Below are 22,607 nucleotides of genomic sequence, written 5' to 3'. Positions count from 1 at the left end.
ACGAGGCTACATTTCTCTCTTTCTCTTTCTCTTTTCTTCTCTTAGCGAGATAGATAGACGGATTTGTTCTGCGTTGACTCGTGAATCCGTGATGGTCGCGTTAATCATTTCGAGAGAACCTTCCTGTCACATATACGTGAGATACTACATATGCGAATAATGAAAGAGTATTGTACGTGTCTAGACTAACTAAGAGAGTTTAAGAGAAAAACAGATAGAAATGGTTCGTAAAATAAACCGTTTCGAGTAATCCACCGTGTCGAGCGTATCGTCTTGTCGCGATCGAATTTCGCCATCAAACTGTCCTTCTCTTATTCCTGCAAAATACTTTTTATTTCTCTTTATTTTTTCTTCTTTTTCCTTTTCGCGTTGGAGTGACGCGAGGAGGAAACTCGCGTGGAGATCGCGGAAGCTGTAATAAAATCGGTCGTTCGACGTTCCTTCGTTACGAGCGGGTAAGTCGTAAGCCGTGAAAATAAAAGCGCTAATGGAAAGGCGTCGACGTTTCGAAAGAGGGAAGAAACTCGCCTCTATGTTTTCTTATTCGTTCGTTCGTTCGTTCGTTCGTTTCGTGTCTACATCGACGAGGACGAGGATAGCTCCTCGTCGCGGAGACATGTGACGAGCACGTGTCCCAAACTCCCTAGGAACATATCGGCTTTCGGCTCCTGAAGTTAGCGAGCCGCGTCCGGAGATATCTCTTAGGTTTCTCGACCTTACGTACGGCTACGAGTTTTCTCTTCTTCTCTACTCGTCGATCTTTTTGTCGCCATGCGAGCCACCAAAGCGACGCCATTTAATATGAATATTTCTTTTTCTTTATTCGTAAGATTTAATTAATAATTTACTTTTCATTCGCGCGAATGTGATTAATAACGCTCAATGTTTTTTTTTCCCCCCACCAATGTATCGATCTATCGTTGATAATTTTGTATTAAACGAAATGAGATCGTTGTTGTACTTTTTAAGGATAAAAAGTTAAATGATAATACATAAGAAAAGGGGGATATAGGGAGAAGGTTGGATTTAGGTGGACCTAAATGGGGAAGAGAGTAGTATCGAGGAGGTCATCTCGCGTTGGTGTCGGTTTATTAATTCGCTTCGTAGACCCAATTAAGACGGAGTCTCACGTCCTGCCGGTAATTATCATAGTAACGGCGTCGTTGCTAGCAGCAGCACATCACCGAACCCACAGCACTCATGGCTCCTCGCTCCCGTGGCATTAATTAGTACAATCTCCGTACGTGCTTCGTTGCCAACGTTGCCCCGGAGATATCCACCCTCTCTCTCTCTCTCTCTCTCTATCTTATGTACACGAAGGAGCATAGCTAGCGCAAATCACGAGCAAAGCCGAGTATCTCACCTACGACAACTAAGAATAAAGAAGGACGATGAAGGAAATGGAAAGAAAAAGAGAAAGATTAAGCAGACGCGGATTCGTATCATAGAAGTCGAATGGACCGGACCGGCAACGCGAGATCGAGTCGCGCCTCCGCTCGTTAATTTGCATATTGCGATAAACTCGAGTTAACGTAGAAAGAAACTAGCAGTTTAAACGAGTTCAAACTATCTTTTGACGAGCTAGCGTATTTCGCGTAATTCTACTTCTATTTTTACCTATACTTCGAATTAAGATATCGCGACTTTGCGTTAGATCGATCGAATATCCTGTTTCGGTTATCCTACCGTATCGTAATTTAACAAAGTTTATACGATAAGTTAAAAGATTGAATATAATCCGAATCTGCATGCTCACTCTTTCGTTATAAATAAAAAGAAAATGAAAAATGAATTTAGTTAAAGCGTATGAAAATAAAACACTTATTTACGTTGACGAGATAAGAAAGTTAAATTGAACAGATACATAAGATCCATCGATAATTCTTTTTGAGAAAGAATTCGATCGTCCTATCTCCGATCGGAGTTCGTAAGCAAACGAATCGGCGATCTGTCACGTAGACGTTTAGGAATCCATGGATCCTCGCGGAACTGGTAGCCGAACAACGTTCGATGAATCTCAATAAGATCTCTTTCTTTGATCTTCTTTTCTAATGTTTGCGATACGTGGTATACTACGTGTAATTGATATATCCATATAGGCAGTCGAGTATCTGACAGAGAAAGCAACGGAAAGAAAGAAAGAGAAAGAAGTACCTATGATCTTCTCTCCGACTAGTGGTTCTGGTGTTAGTGCTGGTGCTGGTGCTGCTGCTGCTGCTGCTGTTGGTGCTCAGCTTGTCCTGGTCGTCGCCATTGCTACTGTCCCGCGGCGGCGGATCGATCTGTATTCATAGGTCGTACAGCATAAAATACACTCGGCATGTCCATGAATCAGATAACTGTCACGGCTCCTTCGTCGATGTCTCAATCAAGAGATCGTTCCTTCTTCTTCTTCTTCTTCTTCTTCTCTCTTGCAACTACTTCTCTTCCTCTTTCCTCTTCCTTCTTTTCTTCCTTTTCCTTCATCGACCTTTTCTTTTCATCCTAAAACCCTCCTCGTCTCCTTTCTCCACCTTCTCCACCTTCTCTCTCTCTCTTTCTCTGTCTTTCCACGTGACTTTATTTATCGTCATAATCCCACCATACGATAGCTCGATGAGAGCAGAGAAAACTCGAGCTTCGTCGATTGGACACGCCAACCCGTTCTACGTTATTTTTTATTTATCATTCCCGTTGCAACGCGTAGGGGTACACTTTACTTTCACACGCGAATAGATATACGAATTTCTATATGCATGTTTCAAATGTGTTCCTGGCAACGTAAGAAAATGCGGAACGAATGACTTTATTCGCACCTTCGCCTACGCTCAATTCTCTAAGAGGGAATGTCTGTTCAACATAAACCAGCAAAATTGTTTTCATTTATTATTCTATTTCTTTTTTTCTTTTTTTTTTTTTGATAGTTCATATACCTGAATTAATATCCGCACGCATTGTATTCGGCTTGCTCTCATAGTCCTTTTTAAATTTCGTATACTTTAGTTAATAAATGCATACATATTACTCCTAATTATTATCGTTCGATTGAAAATAATTTTGATAATGATCATATCGCGAATATAAAATTCTGAATGATTGAGAAAGACGGTAAGACGATACGGGATTAACGAGCAAAGTGTAACTAACACATATCTAAGTAGCAAGCAACGAAAGGTAAACGGGACTGTGCACGCGTCGTACTAAATTATCCTCCGTCGCCCGGCTCATTTGTAAGACAAACTCCTACAAAGTATGTCTATCTCTCTCGTTCTTTCTCTCTCTCTATCTCCATCTCTTCGTCTGGTACTCATTCTCTCGGTCGCGAGTTCTTCATCTCGCCTCATCTCGCCCACAATCGGCGATTAATCTTCCGGTTAAGCAGATTCCCGGATTAAGCGGCGCAGATGCGTCGAGATGGTCCTCTTCTCTCCCTTTCCCTTTCTCTTTCTCTTTCTCTATCTCTCTTTCTACTATTATATCTTAGCAGAGAGATTCTCGAGCGAAATCGAGCGAGACGATATCGCGCGACACGAAGAACGAACGAATACACAGCTACACCGTTCGGGACAGTCAGATGAGGAGAAAGAGGAGGAGGAAGAAGAAGGGGGTTGGAAGAAGTAGGTGGAGGAGGGTGCAGCGTCGTCGCCGTTCTTGCATTTCATCGCCAAAAATAGTTTCGGGAATCGTCGAAGAGCGAACGAAAGAGAGAGAGAGAGAGAGAGATGCATGCTGTATCCTCTCGAAAAGGGGGAGGAGAGTCAAGCCAGAATGCGTGTTTTGGTGCAACGACCTCGAGATTCCAAGATCGAGGGAAAACATTCGTTGATCCGAAGTGATCCTCGTTTTGAATTTCCAATTGGTTCGAAGATTTAAAGGAGGATTTTTAGGAGAATTGTTCGATTAGATTCGCGTTGATATCGATCAAACGAATTAGAATACGTTTAAATGATAGATATTGTTGAAATTGTAAAAAAGTTTGTAATGATTTATGCGCGCGAAAGTATTGTCCTGAAATTTTCCAAAGAAAATAGCCACGTAATTTTGATGAAATTTAATACTTTATTCTTCGTCACAAAAAGGTATATCGAGTTTCGAACAATTATATCGACTAGGGAGATGCATAGTACTTAGCAAACAGATAACCTGCACCGAGTCAAGATATAGAGTTCGATATCGTAAGATCTCGTGACCGTGAAAAGCGATACTCGAAGAGAGAGAGAGAGAGAGAGGAAGAGAAAGAGGAGGGTAACATAGGATACTCTCCCCTTCTCTTTCACGAATGTACATGTCTGTGTATCCGTGACGTAGGGGTAGAAAGACCGAGTTGGCAAATAAATGTCTCCTTGTCATTTTCTCCTCTTCAAGAAGAAGAAGAAGAAGAAGAGGAGAACGTAGCTCGAAATGCTGAAGAAGTGGAACGATGAGACGTAAGATGGAGGTGAAAAAGGAGAGAAAGAGAAGAAATAGGAGGAGGAGGAGGTGGAGGAGAAGGTGGAAAAGAGAGTCGGCGGTCCTCGCTTCTTCGACGGAGGATGGAATAAGGAGGAGTTTATTTTCGGCGGCCATATGCGCGTGTTATTTCGACGTTGCATGCTGGTCACCCTAAATAGAGCCAGAAGCCTCGCCTTCGAGGAAGACATTTTCGCTTGACGCGTTAGCTTGCTCGCTCGCGCGCAAGATCATCGGCGGTGCCTCGATTTATCGCGTGGCATCCTCTCTCTCTCTCTCTTTTTTTTTCTTTTTTCTCTCTCGTGGGGTCGACGATCGAACGAAACCATACTCCAGAATTTCCGACGAGATAACTATCGATTCTTTGCGAGATATGCCATTCATCTTCATTTCCCTTTTCGTGATTTCTCGAATTTCGATTTTAACGCGTCGTAAATCTTTCTCTCTCTCTCTCTCTCTCTCTTTCGACAAGTTTTAGAAACGTCCTTAGGTTAAGGACGTCTCTCTTTTTGTCGTCCCTTTAGTCGTAGGGCTTGTAGCATCTCTTTCCCGCTCTGTATCTATCTCTCTATCTCTCGTTTTTCGGAATGACGAGTAGCACGATGGGTCGAGGCGTTCTGGAAATAGGCTCGGCTTATTCTCGATCCCGTTCGCTAAGTATAGCCGAGACATTTCGAAGAAAGAAACGAAAGAAGCGTCATGAAGCGTTATAAGCCCGGCCTCCGACCAACGTTCAAGTTGGGCTCTCGTCATCCGTGATCTATGATGATAATGATATTAAATAGAAGTATTAATATAGAAGCAGAAAAAACAACTCCTCTCCAAGTCTCCTCTCTCTCTCTCTTTTTCTCCCCTTGTTCCTTTGAATCTTCCCTTAGTCATTCACCATCTTTTACTCACATTTCACGGACTCGGCGTAAACGTATAATTGGCCGCACTTAAATCTCTATAAAGCGACAGTAAAAATGGTGCGTGCGGTGCATAAATCAAGTCGAGGACGATATGGTTGCGCTCAGCTACCATTCTCTCTCTCCTTTTCTCTCTTTCTCTGCAGTCGTTGTTGTTGCCCTTCCAACTCGATGCGCATCCTCGTAAACGAAACCTACTCGCGCTTAGTGCACGCGCCAATGAGCATTTATCGGATCGCAACCCGATGACGACCTACGGGCACCTTACCGACAATTTTCTTTTGGAATATTCTACAAGACACGTCAGACGTTTTACCGTTACCTTTTCTTATTCTCAGGATAGACGGAACGTAGGTGGTTTAAGACAAGTGTATTAAATGAGCTGATCTACTTGGACTAATCCGTACAAACATATATTAAGTTGTCCCAGGAGTTCCTTCCTTCTTTTTGATGAGAGATCAATACACGATATTTATTGTTTAAGGTTGATTTACTTTACAAACGATTATGGTTTATCGATGACAACGTATGGGTGGGGTTGATCCTACAATAACTAAATCGTGTCCTTTCTAAGTTGAACTTGATAACTTCGTCGAAAAGATAAATTCCCAAATATTAATAGAATATCGATTTTTATTAAAATTCGTATGGTAAAATTAAACGTACATATCTTTCGTAACTTTTTAATTATAATTCCATTCTCTCTGCTCCTTCCCCTGTCCTCTTCCCTCCTACACCTTTCTTTTTTCTCACGACAATGATACGCTACATATACATACATATATTATTTCGATAGCGCGTATACGTTTGTTGGTTGGCGTTAGCGAGAGAGGCCGGTGACAGTTTTGAAATCGGGCATTACAGCGATGACAATCGTCGAATAAATGAGATAAACCCTCTTTACCGGTACGTCTATGCTCGTATACGGTGCCGCACGATACGGTCTGTACGCTACATTAACCCGATTCGTCGAGTAAATTAACTGCAATCAGAGGGACGCTCCCACTAACCATTCCGTTATTCCGCTGGCCAGTCGCATCGCTCGTTTCAAGCACTCTCTCTTTCTCTCTCTCTCTCTCTCTCTTTCTCTCTCCCTTTGTCTTTGTATTTGTCTCTCTCGCGTTCGCTAGTTACATCGCAGACCGTTCTATCCATTTTCTACTCGGGAGTACTCGCCATTACGGAGCCACCATCGAAGGACCGGAGACAACGATGTAGCCGCGTTTTTGCTCTCTCTCTCTTTCTTTCTTTCTCGATTTTGCTTCTTGTCCGGCGAATGAAAACAAGCGACGCGAAGGAGCTCGCTAAAGAAGAAGAAGAAGAAGAAGAAGACGTCGCCGGGAGGTCCTGGATGCTCTTCTGTTACTCGAGATCAACCGAGAAGATAGTAATTGTTTTCTCGAGGTTGTTACTGTTGTGTTCTACTCTTCCCGCGGATAAATTGCTCCGGCTACGTTCCGTAGTCTACAAAATTTTCTCACAAAATGACTTTACTTGTAAAATAATGCAACGTTACGAAAAATGATCTAAACGTTTAGGCACGCATCGAAATGCTTTTTCATTTGTTTTTATTTTCAAAGGAGAACGTTGGAACGGAGATTTTCGAATCGATTGAAATTTTCTCATTTTCTCTACGTACCCCACCCCCACCCCCGAAGTAAAGTAAAAAAAAGAAAGAGAGGAGAACGGACGCGTCGTATTCCGGGAGCGATTTCCATCGATCTCCCGTCGTTCCGGTCCGTCCGTTCCTACGACGGACAAATTTTTCGTCCCTCCAGCTTCCCTTCGGTCCGTACGTCGAATTCAAAGTTAATCTCGGGCAGGAGAACGATCTTTTGAAAGGTTACTGGTATTGGTGGTGTTGGTGCTGGTGGTGGTCACGGTGTGGTGACGAGGGGGAGGTAGAAGGGGAGGAAGGGAGGACACGGAGGCACCCCCGGGCGACCTGTCATTCCGAACCCCCTGAGAGAAGCGTGCTAACCCTGATCTCTCTGTTACGATAGAACCTTCGTAGAGCCTTGGGCACTACGATAAAGCTCGGTCATTTATAATCCGTCGGCGTAAGTAGCGTAACGCGTTTTCCTTTTTCCAAACGATTCCGTATTAGAAGGAATCCAAAAATTCTACAAATCGTAAGAATTTCTTTTCGTCTTCAAAATTTCATCTAATTTTTACAAAATTAGAATCGTTTAAATTCGTATGCATTTGAAAAACGCTAAAAAACTTGTTATTTCTAACACGATCTCGTCGATTTCTTACAGAGTGTTCGCGAAAGCGTGACCCGTAAGCCGTCTTAATGTTCTTCATTACGATGGTCCCCAGTGACCGAGAGTCACGTGCAATTAAAAAGCTAAGATTGATAAATGACGGGGAATTAATGCGTTGTGAACGGGGGGGTTTATATGAAGGAGGATATGGAAGGGTCGTTGTAATAGTCGTCGTAGTAGTCGTCGTCATCGTTGTTGTTGTTGGAAGGATCTGGAGCCTCGGTATATATCTATGTATGTGTGCACCAAGCAAAAGGGGAAACCGGAATATTGCGGGTGGCTTAATGGTGTTTGTATGCATGGGAACTGTCGTTCGAAATGGAGGCAAAGCTAGTTATCGCCCATGGTATACATTCATACACCCCCTCCTCTCTCTCTCTTTCTTCCTTCTATCGAAAATCGCGGACGCGGCTTAAAATCATTCTCGTATTTTTATATTTAGTCGTTGGATCGATTCGATTTGAATTAAGTTAGACACGTAACAGAGTTTTTGTTTTTTATCGTTGACGTTCATTTGTTTATTCAAACATCGACGGAAATTACTCATTGTTATAACGAGAATAAATATTAAAAGATAAAGATACATAATGAGGATTTTTCGTCTTAAACGTGCGCGTTTAAAATGAATTTTCATCGTTTTCTCTTCTATCTTTGATATTATATTCGTTTATTAAATTGAATGAATTTTTGTTGTTAAACAGGTGACGCGAGCAACGCGAGTATCGGTAGCGGCGAGGGGACGGGCGAGGAAGACGACGATTCCTCGGGTAAGAAGAATCAGAAGAAGAGAGGAATTTTCCCGAAAGTCGCGACCAACATTCTCAGGGCGTGGCTGTTTCAACACCTCACGGTAAGTCTTTTTTAATTTTACTCCCTTACGTTCGTCTTTCTTTTCTAGAAACCCTAACGACTACGACAACGACGACGACGACGACGACGTTCTTCTTTCGCAAGATGTCAACGTAACGACGATAATAACAATGTTTAACTCTTTCTACTTTTCGTCGTCTTCATTAGCACCTATCGTTTTCTCGTGGTTTTTCTTTTCGTTTTCTTTTTCTTATTCACAGCGTCGTCCCAAACTAATCACGGCGAATTAGCAAGCATAAATAAACGCGTATACAATGAGTCATAGAAATATTCGTACGCGTCGTCTCACTGTAAATTTGAAATAATTCGTTATCAGTTGTAATGAACATTTTTTAAAATTCTTTTACGCAAAAATCTATTTTGATAATATAACAGATATTAATTATTTAAAATGTAAAGTGATAGTACGAATACTCCTGTGGCTCGCCGTAAATATTTTCTAAAGAATTTTTGTAGAAAACGAAAAAAAAAAAAGAGAGAGAGACAGAGAAAGATAAAGTGAAAGAATAGAAGGAAAAAAGGAAGAGAGAAGAAAACTTAAGTGGAAAGAAACGAGCTTGAGCAAAGAGTAATCTCCTAATGCCCGGATAAGGAACGTCGATTCTAGTTGGGGTTGTTCCATCGTCTAATGATTTACGGGTAATCCGAGCTGCAAAAAGCGTACACTACGATTGAGGGGAGGGAGAAAGAAAGTAAAATAAAGAGAAAGAGAGAGAGAAAGAAAGAGAAGGGAAAATGAAAGACAATTGTGTGAACGTTTTCTCGAGGCTAGAACGACACCTTCTTTTTTGTTATTCTCGTCATAGTATTCCGTCTATCTCTGTCTGTCTCTGAAACGTTCTATCCGGACACCCCATAGATTTCGGGTATGATCAAGTTACCTTGCGAGAGCGGTAATCATATTGCAGCTCGGTTAATGCCATTACCGCACGAGGGTAGGAGGCGTAGGGGTGGCTTGGCAGACACCCTCGAAAGCACCCTATATATGCACCACCTTTCCTCTCTCTCGCTCACCCTCCGAGACTCCTGCGACCCCCGCAACGCACAACCTGTATTGGATATGACGGCGTGGATAGTGGGTTCACGGTTTAATGCATATACGCTGTTTGCACGATGACGATATCGCCCTCGTGAAAAGACGAGCAGCCCGCTGCTACTGGTGGCATAACGCGAGCACTGGTTGCGATCACTGCTGTTGCTGTTGCCGTTGCTGTTGCTGCTGCTATTGGTGCTACTTCGCATCTCTCGGTTAATCGCGTCGCCGAGAGCTTTCGCGTTGTTAACGGCTTCCGAATGGCAGGATGGTCCAAGTTAAAAGGATTTTAGTGTAAGCCCGATGCCCTGCATCGGGACTCTCGATGTACGCGTTTCAAAGTGTCCCTAGACGTGGCGTGTGCCTTCCTCTATCCTTTCAACGATAGACACCATTCGATATACTCTCTCTCTCTTTTCATCTCTATCTATACCTAAATTCGAAAATTGCTCCTTACAGATTCGCGATTCTTCCCGTTAGTAGTTCGAGTATCATCGATTTTATGATTATACGTGTTTGGCAAAGCACTCGACTCTTAGATACTTCGGGATACGTTTTTCATTATGCTCGACTCACCAGCGACGCATTCATCTCGCTGTTTATTACGAACGATTAAACGTTATTCCAAATTTATATTTCCAAACCCTTGCCGAGTAATCAGAACTTTTTTACTTCGTTTCCTTTTTTCGTACGCTTTTCTTGAAAAGTTTTAACTTGAGTTATATGCGTATTTCCGCTCGGCTTAGAATATTACACGAAGTAGGATAAAGTGCACGCGATCGAGGGAACAACTATCATCAAGAAATTCCGTTTCACTGATCGAAAGTGAACGTTACTTGTACCTAAACGTTTTATATTAATGCGAAACGTTAACGAAAGTAGATTGCTCGAGAGAAAACGAGGAAGTTGTTAGTCGATAAGCGAAATAAGCGAAGACGAAGAAGAAGAAGAAGAAGAAGAAGGAAGAAAGAAAGAAGAAAGAAGACAACAAAAATATAGCCGATAATTTGAATAATGAGCTATAGTGAATCAATATGTTCGGATATTCGCTAAAAGTCTTGTACATACTTAAACGTTCCGCGTATTCGTTGGAGCATGAAAACTACCAGCTTGATAAACTTTCTAAGCTCTTTCAAGAATTACATTACTTTCCTAGCGTGATCGGAATCATCGGAGCGATAATTATTAGATTCGAAAAATGAATTTGTACCGTGACAGTAACAAGCTACGTTTCTTCCTCCTTTTAATCCTATGTATATATGTATATGTCTATCTATATATAGAATTACTATATATATATATACATGTATTACATTTATACATATGTATGTATGTAACTTTGCGTCTCGTTGGCACTCGCGAACATCTTTTATAGGCTCCTCTACTCTCCAACGAGTAGTTCGCTTGTCATTTTGAAAGCTATCCGATGAGGAGGAGCATCCTTCGCAGTACAACGTCGGTCCAACGAAGCAACGTAGCGAGCAACGTAGCGAGCAACGTAGCGAGCAACTCTGCGACAACGTTCTCTAAGTTTAATTAGACGGAAGAGGAGCATATATCATGCTTGACTCGATGTCTCGTACTTCTCTTTGCTAGTCCTTTCCAAAAACGTATTAACAGACCTTAACCGATCATCGTCGAATTGCGTAACGATGATGATTTTTTTCTACCTCGATCGTTTATTTATTTTTTCTAATTCAGTAATTACTACTATTCAATTACTGAGATAATTATATAATTGCGCGTGTGTTATTATTTTGATTATTTCTTTTTTACCAGTTCTCGAGTCATTTCTATACGAACATTTTCTATGGAATCAACAGCACACCTTTTTTTTTCAGACCAGTCATCCATTCGTTTTATTAACCGTACTCACGTTGCTTGACTTTAGTAATCCAACGTGGTTAGATCTCGTTGACCGATAATTATACAAGTAGATGTATAATTATATGGTTAGTTGAAATTATCTTAAGTTTAAATTTACGATGGAAAATATATTGAGTTTTAGAAAAGTCTTAGAAAATCTATAAAAAAAAAGAAAGAAAAGACGCGTAGAGAAGAGTACGTTCCCGTTTGTAGCAGGATTCGTTCGAGCCTTTAAGAGAGAGGAAGAAAACTGCACATTCATTTCTGAGCAATAACAATTACCCGCGGGGTGCAGGAGGCCGCGAGCAATAAACCAAAGCCCCGAGGGGGTTGCGAGCCGTAGCTGGAAAGAATAAAGATTGAAGATGGAGTCGACATATATAATCCATTTTAATTTACTCGGGAGATATATCCGTCTAGCTTGCAGTTTCCTGCGACTTTGCTCCTCCTTCCGCCACCTCCTTCCGTTCTTCCATTTTCTACCTCCTCCTCCTCCTCCTTCTTTCTCTTTCTCTTTCTCTTTCTCTTTCTGTTATTCCATATACCCAGCCGCTCCTCCCAACTACCAACAAGCTCCTGCTCTTCTTATATCAATGGAAACATTCTACGAAATTACATTTGCCAGTTCTGTGCTCTATGCTACTTCGTTTCACATATATCGGGTGGCAAATACAGAAACCTCTCCGGGCGATAAAACTGACTTTTCCATGAAACACGATTTATTTGTTGCTTTACCAATTCTTTATTTTCTACCTTTCCCCTCTTTTTCTTTCTTTTTTTTTACTTTCTTTCTTTCTCGTTTATCGTATATCATAGCAGAATAGGATTGGATAATATTGTTGCTGGTACTAGGAATAGTTCAAGTTACTTTCGTAGCAAAAGAAAAGAATATTCGTTCAATTAAATGAGATTAATGTGTTAATATGATTAACTTATTAATATTTTATGTCGCATATATATATGTAGGTAATTTTTTTAAAAGATAATTTTATGTTCAGCGTGACATTTTATTAAAGAAGAAAATAATGTTCATAAATGACCGGAATATGTAAAACGAACGGTTAGTAGGTTAAAATTAATGAAAAGATAATAATGGATGTGAAGGAATGAAATGAAAATTAGGTTTACACCCGGTATAAAGTTTTGCGAACACAGAGGTGGTTTCAGGCGGAGCGTATATTCTACATTGTCGTGTAACGGGAGAACGGAGTGCAGTCGAGGCAATCAATAAGCTATCTAAGGTAGGTAAGGCTGCCGATACAAACCACAAACCGGCAATACCATTACCGGGCCGCGGAGAGGAAGGAATAAGGCGGGCCAACAGTGGTTCGAGAGTAAAAGAGAAAGAGAGATCGAGTCGTGCACATCGAGATCGATAATGAAATGCGTTTCATTCAACGGGCTCAACACGTTCGGCCTATCTCTTCGCGATCTTTAATTCATCCATATTAGTCTTGGGTAATATTTAATTCGATCAACGATTAACGATGAAATTTTTCCTTTAACCAATCGTACATGATTAATATTGCTGTAGGAAATAAAGAAAGAATTTGATACGAAAGCGACCTGTTAACACGTTCGAAAAAAAATCATTCCCAACGTTGGCTTATTTATAATACTTTTTTTCATCCGTCTTTCTTTGCGTCTCCGTTTTCCATTATCTCATCGAGACGATAACGGTGCGGTACGCGCATCCTTACGTGGGAAAAAGAAAAGAAAAAAGAAAGGAAAAGATCGAGAATCAGGAGAAAGAGACGACGCGCGTGCTTGCGGGCCCCTCTCACGGAGACCGAGGGATATCTTAAACAATTTGCATAGACAATCATAGCGGCAGTTTTTTCGGCCGTAAAGGGGCTCTCTCTACGGTACTCAACGTCGACTGTTTTGCCCTCTCCGGTACCACTAGCGGAACGTTTTATGCCGCCATAACCGTAGCGCGGCATGGCCCACTTAGATCTCCTATCTCGGTCCCGTCCTCGTCCTTTGCCACCCTGCAGCCGCATACAACACAACTGATATCTATTGTCCGTTTAACGCACCAAACTAGCCATTATCCACCTGTTTCCGGTGGCACGACTCGACGCGAGCAAAGTTCACGGGTCAAGGTCTTCGGCAAAGGCCTGGACCATTCGCGAATACTCCTCTAACTTTGCTTTCCTTTATTGCACGATCAGGATTTCTCAGCTCGTGGACAATACTTGTACGTTTCGGTAAGATAACCGGCTCCCGAGTCGACACGACACGCCCGTTGTCACCCTATCGGCTTCGGAGGACGTGGAAGAGACGTTTGCATACATCGACCGGCAGTTTTCCGCTCGAACAAATCCTCATGCCGCGCGTTTCTTTCTCGTGGGAAGTCAATGTTCGACCCACCCTCTCTCATCCTCTTCCTTTGCTTCTTTCTCTCGCACGCCTCGACAAGCACACACGCGATACACCCTTTTTCCCGCGCGCCCAAGCCTTTCTTCTTATTCCCCGTTTTTGTTTTTTATTCTCAGTTACGACGTGACGCTCTCTCTCTCTCTCTCTTTTTTCTCTCTCCAGCCTCCATACAGGGATATTTATCGCGCCGTATCCTTTCATTCCGTTTATTTCGAGAAATATGTTCCGTTGGAGAACGATAATATCGATTCTTTGCCGTATTTATCTCTCGTACGATTCAACGAACGTGTCACTGATTCTTCTCCAGATATATACAAACATACATTTGATTTTTTCCCTTTCTACATAAATATATTATCTTATTTAATCTTTCATTTTCTAGCATACAATATTTATAGTATAATACGAGGAAATAAAATCTATAGAAAATATTTGTCGAATCGGCAATCTATCGATCGTGATTTCGATAGTTTTTTGATATCCTCTCTCTCTCTCTTTCTTCTTCCTTTTCTCTCTCTTCTATCGGAGTCGAGGGTGGAGCTGGAAATGGCGAGTGCCGGTATCGCAGAGCCGTGGGCAGCGGCCACCCTCACCGTCGTCCTCTCACCGACAGCCCTCTTCCCTCCCTTTGACCAAGGAGGAAACGTAGCCGAGGTGATGGAGGGGTCAAGCCAGACGACGTAATTTCCTCTCCTGGGAATCGCCGGGCTCGCTCGAAGCGACATTTCTGTGTTCCTCCGTCGGTTATCCCTCCTCTCTCTCTCTCTCTTCTTCCCTCCTGAGCCCTCCTCCCTCGACCTACAACCTTCAACCTCCTCTCAGCCTCGAGGCATGGCAACCCCTTGCTTCCTCTTGCTCACTGGCGCCGCCTCGGCTCGCATTTGAATATAATACTTGGCCCTCGTCGAGAGTAAGAGGAAAAGAGAGGGAATGAAACTGAGTGAGAGGACTGCGTCTCGGCAACCGAGGCGAACTGTAATTATGTTGATGCGCGGCCATTGTTGCGCCCGTTCTGGACGCGCGGCTGAATGCCGAATCTCTCCTTTTATCTTCCTCTCCTCCCTCTCTCTCTATTTCTTTCTCTCTTTTATTCTCTGGGAATCCTCCGAAGGATACTCTTCTCTTCTCGCCCACGCGGAGACTTCGCTCGGAAAGAAGCAAAATGGATGTGGGTTTTCTTCGTCTCCTTGGCACGTTTCTCGAATCAAACGGCTTAAAACGATCCTCTCGTGCTTCTTTTGATTTCTTTCTCGCAGTAGGATGAGATAGACGGGGTTAAAGTAAAGAGTAGGATAATAATTTTATCGAACGACGTTTGTGCCGCGAATGCGCGTATACGTGTGTGTAGATTTTGTATAACCGGACGTAATAAATCTAGGAATAACTAAGAAAGAGAATGGTAAATAGGAGCCCCAATCCAATCTTGCAAGAATTTCGTGAAATGCAGATAGGTAAGAAAGAAATAAGAGACTAGAGAAGGTTGGGTGGAGGTGGGGGAGGAAAAGAAAGAATGGAAGGAAGAAAGAATGGAAAGAAGAAGAAGAAGAAGAGCTAGAGGAAACTCGGACGTCCGTGCGATTAAAAAAACGAGCAATATCCTTAAGAGCCGAGTAGATAATTGCAAAAAGTACGGGCACCGGCGGCGGCGGCGGCGGCTCCTACGATGGCTGGCGATTCGCTCCTACGAGAGAAAGAAGAGAGAAAAAGAAAGGAATAGTCGTATCGTTTCTCGCGAGAGAGTCGACGAATCCTATGGCGAGTCGCCCCCATCTCTACGTTTAAAGGGAGAGGTGCGCGGCCTCAGGATTAGACTGTCGCCCAGCGACAGAGTAAGCCCCTATTTTTGCGAAATTTATCGCCGTTAATCCCTCACCCTCACCATCTCTACCTCTTTCTCTCTCTCTCTCTTTTTTCTTTTCTTTCTCTCTTTGTTTTTTACGTTTTTTTTACGTCCTTCTTTTTTTCTTTTTACGTTTGAATCTCATCGCGTCCTCCTCCTCCTCCTCCTCCTCCTCCTCTCTTCGGGATCCTCTTTCTTTTCTGTGTCGATATGGAAAATGATAAAACTCATTCGCACCAGTTTAATGATTCCATCCCCTATCTCTCTTTCTTCCTTTTTTTTCCTCTCTCTCTTTCTCTTGTATCCTGGAAAGTAGAAGCTCCTCGTCGACTGGTAATCCTAGCGGGATTTAAAACATTCGTATCTTGAATATGCATTCATAGGTTTAAAGCAGGCTACGTATTATATCCCTTTCGTCCAACCGGAGTAGAGGAATGAATACCAAGGGATGGCAACACTCCTATCATCGCATACTCATACGCGATGAGCCTGGTATTAACGTTCGGTCACTCATTAGAATTTCTCAGTAACTTTCTCGTTTCTCTTGACTCGAAAATCTCTCACGTTCGTGCGTTCCCTTACTTCACATTTTTTATTTTATATATATATAAATGAATCTGATCTATAATAAATATCGTTTGACAAATTAATCACCGGTATTTATCCGTTGCTCGTATCATTTAAACGTAAGCACAATTATCGCGAGTTTAAACGCACGTTTGAGATTTCAAGCATCCAGTCGAGAATGTCACAGATTTATGGAGCAAATCTCGTAAATAGCATGATGGACAAAACGCGTTTTAGTTCATCCAACGTACAACTAACTAACCAACCAGCGAAAAAGACGACGACGACGACGACGACGACGTCGAGGTATCCTTCTCTTTAGATTCGAACGACGTTAATGATTCTTCCGCGAACGGCAATCCCATTAAGGTGTGCTTTACCCGCGATTCCCGGTAGACTGCTAAATTCTTTTCTAGGCGTCGTCTAGTCGGAGAGAAAAAAAGAGAAAAAAAAATGAAAGAATAAAAGAGAGAAAGAGAGAGAGAGAGAGAGAGGAGGGGGGTGGGTGCGGGTATTTGAAAGATGAGGTACGAGAAGCTTAACGAAGGAGAAAGAAGAAGGGAAGTGAGTACTTTGATGACACGGAGAAGAAGAAGAAAGAATGAAAAGAAAAAAAAATAAAGAAAAATAGCTTCTTCCTTGGAGATCGTCCTGGACGCGATCCTGTCCACCGAACGTACACACTCGCGTGATTCTGTCTTTGTATATACGTATCTCTCTCTTTCGGTATATGTGTGTATGTGTAGAATGAGGGAGGAGAGGATATCAGTGGCACCCCATTAAGGAGAGTGCTGGACATCCAGACACGATGTACACCGGCTTGGCATTAGAGGCTATCGTACTTCCCTCTGTATTATGCGTATGCTTTGCTACGATGTTTAGTGTAGGTGTGTGTTAGTTGGTTTGCCGTGTGTTGGTACTCGTGCATACGTTGGGTACGAGTAACATGGAGAAGGCATCAATACTTGATGTCTCGACACTCCTCGCTCTCCGCTTTCATCTGCCTCTTCCTCCTTTTTTTTTGTTTTTTTTTCTCTCTCACTCTCTCTCTTATAGTTTCTTCTCTATTCCTTTTTCTCCTTCGGCCCTTTTCCTATCGGCTCCCCGCAGCAATAGGGTAACTCTCCTCGGATAGGATACGGCTCGAGGATTATATTATTCACAATACATTAAGCACTTTTACAGTGGCCGCAGAATGATTCGTCGCGATACGTTGGAAACTGGTTCGGAGGAATTTTCGGCCAACTGGCAACGAGATACGCTACTTTGCTTCCTTATGCTGCCTCCCTTTTTTTATTTTCTTTTTTTTTTTCTATCGTTCATAAGAGTAAAGATTTAATATGAAATTGTGTTAAATAATTTGCGTAGGTTTTATGTTCAACGATTTTAATTCGTCGATGAATATTTGATCGGTTGGAGGAGCCATTCGATATGCGATTTAATATTAGAACGTATTTCCGACAGCGTTGATTTTATAATAGAAATATTGGGAAAGAGAAAGAGACGCGAGAGAGAGAGAGGGAAAGAGGGACACAGGAAGAGTATGCTTTTTTGATGATATTTCGTTCCTATTCTTTCGTTTTGCCAACGTGACCGAGCGGTTCCGATAATCGTGCATTATTAATATCGCAACGCGCGTTTACACGTCGACACTAATTAGCATACCTATCGCGAACAAAAGATAGGCCAACGGGAATTTTGCGCCATGAAACTAACACGGAAAATATATACACGCATACGTACGTACACCCACTATCACCGGCGGTGCTTGATATACGCGTGAAACAAAACAGCGGAACGCGTATTCTAAACGAATTATTTACAGCCGAGTAGCGCGAACGATCGAGAACCGCAAGCGGAAACAGGCGGGTAACGTGCTTGTTAAACTTTCGGATGGAGATATATTTGGTATTCTCGTTAATTAACAAAGCATTGATTAATATCTAATAAATATATAGAAAATAACGAGAACAAAAGAGATGAAAAAATGAAAAGGATGGTAGTAGGGATGCGATTGTCATAAAGTATGTATTAGGTTGTCCCATAAATTCTTTCCTTCGTACATAGCGCGGGCCGGAAAAAACTTCTGGGACAACCTAATAGTAGTATCTTTGGTCTCCTTATTATGTTAATCTTCCATCCCCCTACCGCGATATTTTTTTCTCAGGTAGACCATGTGGAAGGGACACGCGTGCACGTTCCGAGGTACTCGTATTTCGATTTTTGCGGCTCCTTTGGTATCCTTTTGCTCTCTCTCCGTGCGTGTCTCTCTCTTTCGTACGGTAACGAAGCAGCGAGGCGAACGAACCGGCAAGGCGATTCGCTACGCGCGTCTCTTCGCGCTTCTCCGTGCATCCTCCTTTTATCGGATTGGAAGTCTGCTGCGAGAGACGAGTCGAGAAGAGAAGAGAACAGAAGAGAACGGAACAGAGAAAGAGAGAAAGAGAGTCGCCGACCGAACGAAGCTTAGAGTGGATCCGGATTTCACGGTCTTCACAGACGGTATCGTTCCCCGTCTCTTACTTCTCCTCTTCCACCTCCTCCTCCTTCTTCTTCTTCTTCTTCTTCTTCTCCTCTTGCTTCTCCTCCTTTTGCTTATTTCTTTGTCCTTACATGGCGACTTCCGAGCGACCGACTCTCCTTCGCGTTCTCATCTCGACTCTTCTATCTCTCACGACGATGCGTAAACGGCAAGTAGAGGAAAGAGTATATTCCCTCCCCCCTCAGCCCTCCAACTATAATACCTTCTTCGACGAGTAATTTAGTCTCTCTGAGACGATCGAATCTTCTATTTCTACTTCTTCTATATATAAGGAAAGTAATTCCCTTCACCTTTCCGTTCGATCGGAGAATCTTTTCCACGATAGAGGAGGTAATACGGAAAAGCGTACAAATACCTGCGGTTTTCTGTTGTTTACTATAACAGGCTACCTACATTAATCACCGAGCATTCGTTACAATTCGAATAGTAGTCCTCAATCTTCTCTTTTACCCAGGATTGAGACGTTAACCGTCATTTCCGACTTACCAATTCCACTTGGATGAATTTTAAACGCAATCCACTTAAGTTTCGTTACATGAATAAATACATGGAATTTTTCCCTCGAATATTATCTTGCGTAGAAAATGTTTGAGAAAATATAAAACTATAATTCGTTAGAAATAAATGATAAACGTTCGTTCCATTAGCGTATTAGTTTCTATATGAACTATGATCGGGAAAAAAAAGGATAGGAAACGAGGAAACCTTTTCAAAATTCGTATAAAATATACGACGAAAAATTCTCTCGGTTGGCGAACGTCAAAACAACGTCTCTCTTTCTCTTTCTTTTCTTTTCTTTTCCTTTTTTTCTCTCTCGATCTCTTACATACGTCGTAGAATCCACGAAATGGGTGGAAACCAGCACGAGCAGAACTAGCATCACCTTCTCTTCTCTCCACCCTCTCTGCACGCTCGCGACCTCGACCATCCTTTAATTCAGGCTGACAGGTGAACCACCTTCTCTCCTTACCCCTCTTCCCACGATTCCTACCACCTACGCTATCCCTCGGGGTAAGATAGATCCGTTCCTGGGATTTCCTACGGGATCCGGAGGATCTTATATCACGGTCGACCATCTCTATATAAGCAATCCCACTCTCTCTCTCTCTCTCTCTCTCTCACATTCTCTCACATACACACACACACACCCTCCCACACTCTATCTCTCTTTCACTTCGTCTTTGGCTCATCCGAATCGCCTATAGCAGTGGCATTCGATCTGCTGGGAATTCAGAAACGTTTCCTCTCTACGAGCTAACGTGACGGAATTACGTGTCCGTCTTCTTTCTCATTCTCGTATTCTTTTTTCGAATAGTTTAAAAAGAATCTTTTGAAATTCGTAATAAGATAGTAGGTTTCTTTTTTGTAAGTAATGTGGTATATCATTGGTTTGGAAAAATAAATGTTGTAAAGGATACTCAATGAAAATCTAACTTCCCGAACACGATCTAATACCTCTCGCGTAAATATTATTCTAGATAGAAGTGTATTTACGTAAGAGGCGGCGTCTCGTGCAAGGTCTCTTGCGTAATAATTAGTATCGAAGAATTCTAATGGCAGGGATAGGCCATTAATTAAAATACGAGCAACGGGGACCCTAGGTTGTACTGTAATCGTCAAACCTCTCTCTCTCTCTCTCTCCCTACACGCACAAGTCTCTGTTCACACCAAATTAACGCCCGGCCATAATGGATATATAATTCTGACGTAGCTACTTAAAGCAGCCTTCCGTAGAACGTAACGTGTTACGTAAATGGCGTAAGCCGAGATATTGCGTTACGGCATTTACAGGTAGAGGAGAGCTAACGATGGGTGTCGTTCGACAAAATTACCGTTTAATTAGGTATCGCATTGAAATTTGTAGATGAGAAGAAAGAGCGAATGTGAGGAACGAACAAAATAAAAGGAAGAAAAAGATAAAGAAGAAGAACAGGGAATGTACGGTCGGACGAAAGGATAAAACGTCCCAGCGTATTAATAAAGGGGAATAAAAAAAAAAAAAAGAAGAAAAGAAAGGTAAGGATGGGAGATCGAAAAATTCCGACTTTCTATCGGCAAGACATATCTCCGTTGGATAATCAGGATTCATTCGTGTTCGAGGAGGAGTCTCGCTCGAGGGACATCGTGACGGCACGCTCGTTCGAATTCGTTCGCTCTTATTCGTTCGTTCGTTCGTTCGTTCGTTCGCTCGGAATGCCGACGTCAAATTGCATTAATCGTAATATCGCGAGATATGGGCCCGCGTTACGGGGAGATTATATCGGTATAAAAAGATTCCGCGACGTTGTGCATGCTAATTGGATAAAAATCTTTCTCTCTCTCTCTACCTCTTTCGAAATAAAAGTCAGAATCAAAGTCGACTCTGTGGAATCGTCGAGCGTAGAGAGAACAAGACGAGATAGGGATCGACTTTCGCTCCTCTGCGAAAGCGTCACTGTAGGTAAGGGCACTACGTTTACGTACGAGAAACGAGAAATAACGATTTTACAAAGAGCCTATCTCTCGACGTTGGCCCCTTCGCCCTCTTCTTCTCGCGTTTCTCCTTTTTCATCGGAGTACACGCACGATTATGCCGGCGCATTACTCGCCGTACGTAACCCTGACGCGTAGACACGTTTAAAGCGTAAGAAAAAGAAGAAGAAGAAGAAGAAGAAGTAAGTTCGCGTGTATCGGGTGGGAAGAAGTTGTATTTGTGCGAGAGAACGCACCTCTTTTCCTTTAGTTTGTGCTTCGGAGAGGTGGAGAAGGATGAACGCTAGCAAGGAACCATTAGTCATGATTAGGCCGTTGACATTGACGCCGTAGCTTGGACACTCGTAGCTCCGAGGAACTCCGATGGAGTTCCTTTGATAGGCGCGAGCCGTGCCGCTCGTTCGTTCCATCGTTCCATCGTTCCTTCTTCATTCCTTACTTCGTTTTCCTTTCCTCTCTTAGTAGTAGTAGTCGTCGTCGTCGTCGTCGTCTTATCTCCTTCCTATCTGCCGGCACGTCACTCGAAGCACTATGATTTAAGAGACGTTTCTTCTCCACCTCTCTCTCTCGTTCTTTCTCTTTCTGCCTGCTTAGATGGAATCGTATCGCTTGAGTTCTCTCCTCGATATGCTAGTACCATTTTATCGATCCGAAATCAAGCATACCTATTCGAACTATATTTATACATAAATATATATTTATATTTCTCTCTCTAGTTTGATTAATTTTTCATTATCTATACGTTAAAAAAGGGGGAAGAAAAATTAAATTGAACGATTCGCGTTTATATATATATATTGAAACTGCAAGAAAATATCGTTGAATACGCAAGAGCAGTGTCGCAGGGTAATTGCGAGACCCCCGTATAGGTAGATAAAGGGACCAAGAGAGAACACGCGAAGCTTTGGTGTCTTCGTGCGACGTCACACCATCTACCGAACGAGCGAAATGCACCTACCAACCCCTACGACGAGTCTTCTCTCACAGACTCGAAAGCTCCTGAACGGCTTCCACCGGCTCTTCCCACTCCCCTACGAGGAACGAGCAACGAGCAATTTCATTACTGCTTAACGCCTGTCATAAATCTCCGTGAGCGCCCTTCTCTCTCTCCCTTTACCTCCCAACCCCCAACCCTTGTCGTCCACCTACCAAGCCGAGCTTCCACCGAGAGGGAGAGAGAAAGAGAGAGGACTCTCCCTTGTTTCTCTCTCTCTCTCTCTCTTACTCGTACCTTCATTCCTCCGTATCAAACTGCATTTGCCCTCTCTCTCACTCTCTCTCGCTCTCTTTCTCTTTTTCTCTCTTGTCAACTCTATTTTTATCTTTTTCTACGTGTTAGCTACGCGACGAACTTTTCCATCCAGAATTTTTTCTTCTACTTTTTCCCTTTTTCGTTCTTTCTTACTTTATTTCACGTATTTTTCTTTCTTTT

General features: G+C 42.6%; 1 protein-coding gene across 2 annotated transcripts in view; it reads left to right on the top strand.

Moving 5' to 3' along the window:
* The window catches only part of LOC122518969 (homeobox protein homothorax), a 331,031-nt gene that overhangs the window by 197,139 nt on the left and 111,285 nt on the right, over positions 1 to 22,607 (top strand). For both annotated transcript variants that reach the window (XM_043638105.1, XM_043638104.1), the window contains exon 10: positions 8,305 to 8,453. In XM_043638105.1, coding sequence (XP_043494040.1) covers positions 8,305 to 8,453 — 149 coding nt within the window. The remainder of the gene's footprint in view (positions 1 to 8,304; positions 8,454 to 22,607) is intronic.

The sequence above is a fragment of the Polistes fuscatus genome, unplaced genomic scaffold (assembly GCF_010416935.1).
Source record: "Polistes fuscatus isolate 324 unplaced genomic scaffold, CU_Pfus_HIC Scaffold27, whole genome shotgun sequence".
In the NCBI taxonomy this organism is placed as follows: Eukaryota; Metazoa; Arthropoda; class Insecta; order Hymenoptera; family Vespidae; genus Polistes; species Polistes fuscatus.
Note: the sequence above shows the minus strand (reverse complement) of the source record. Positions and strands in the feature narration are given on the sequence as shown.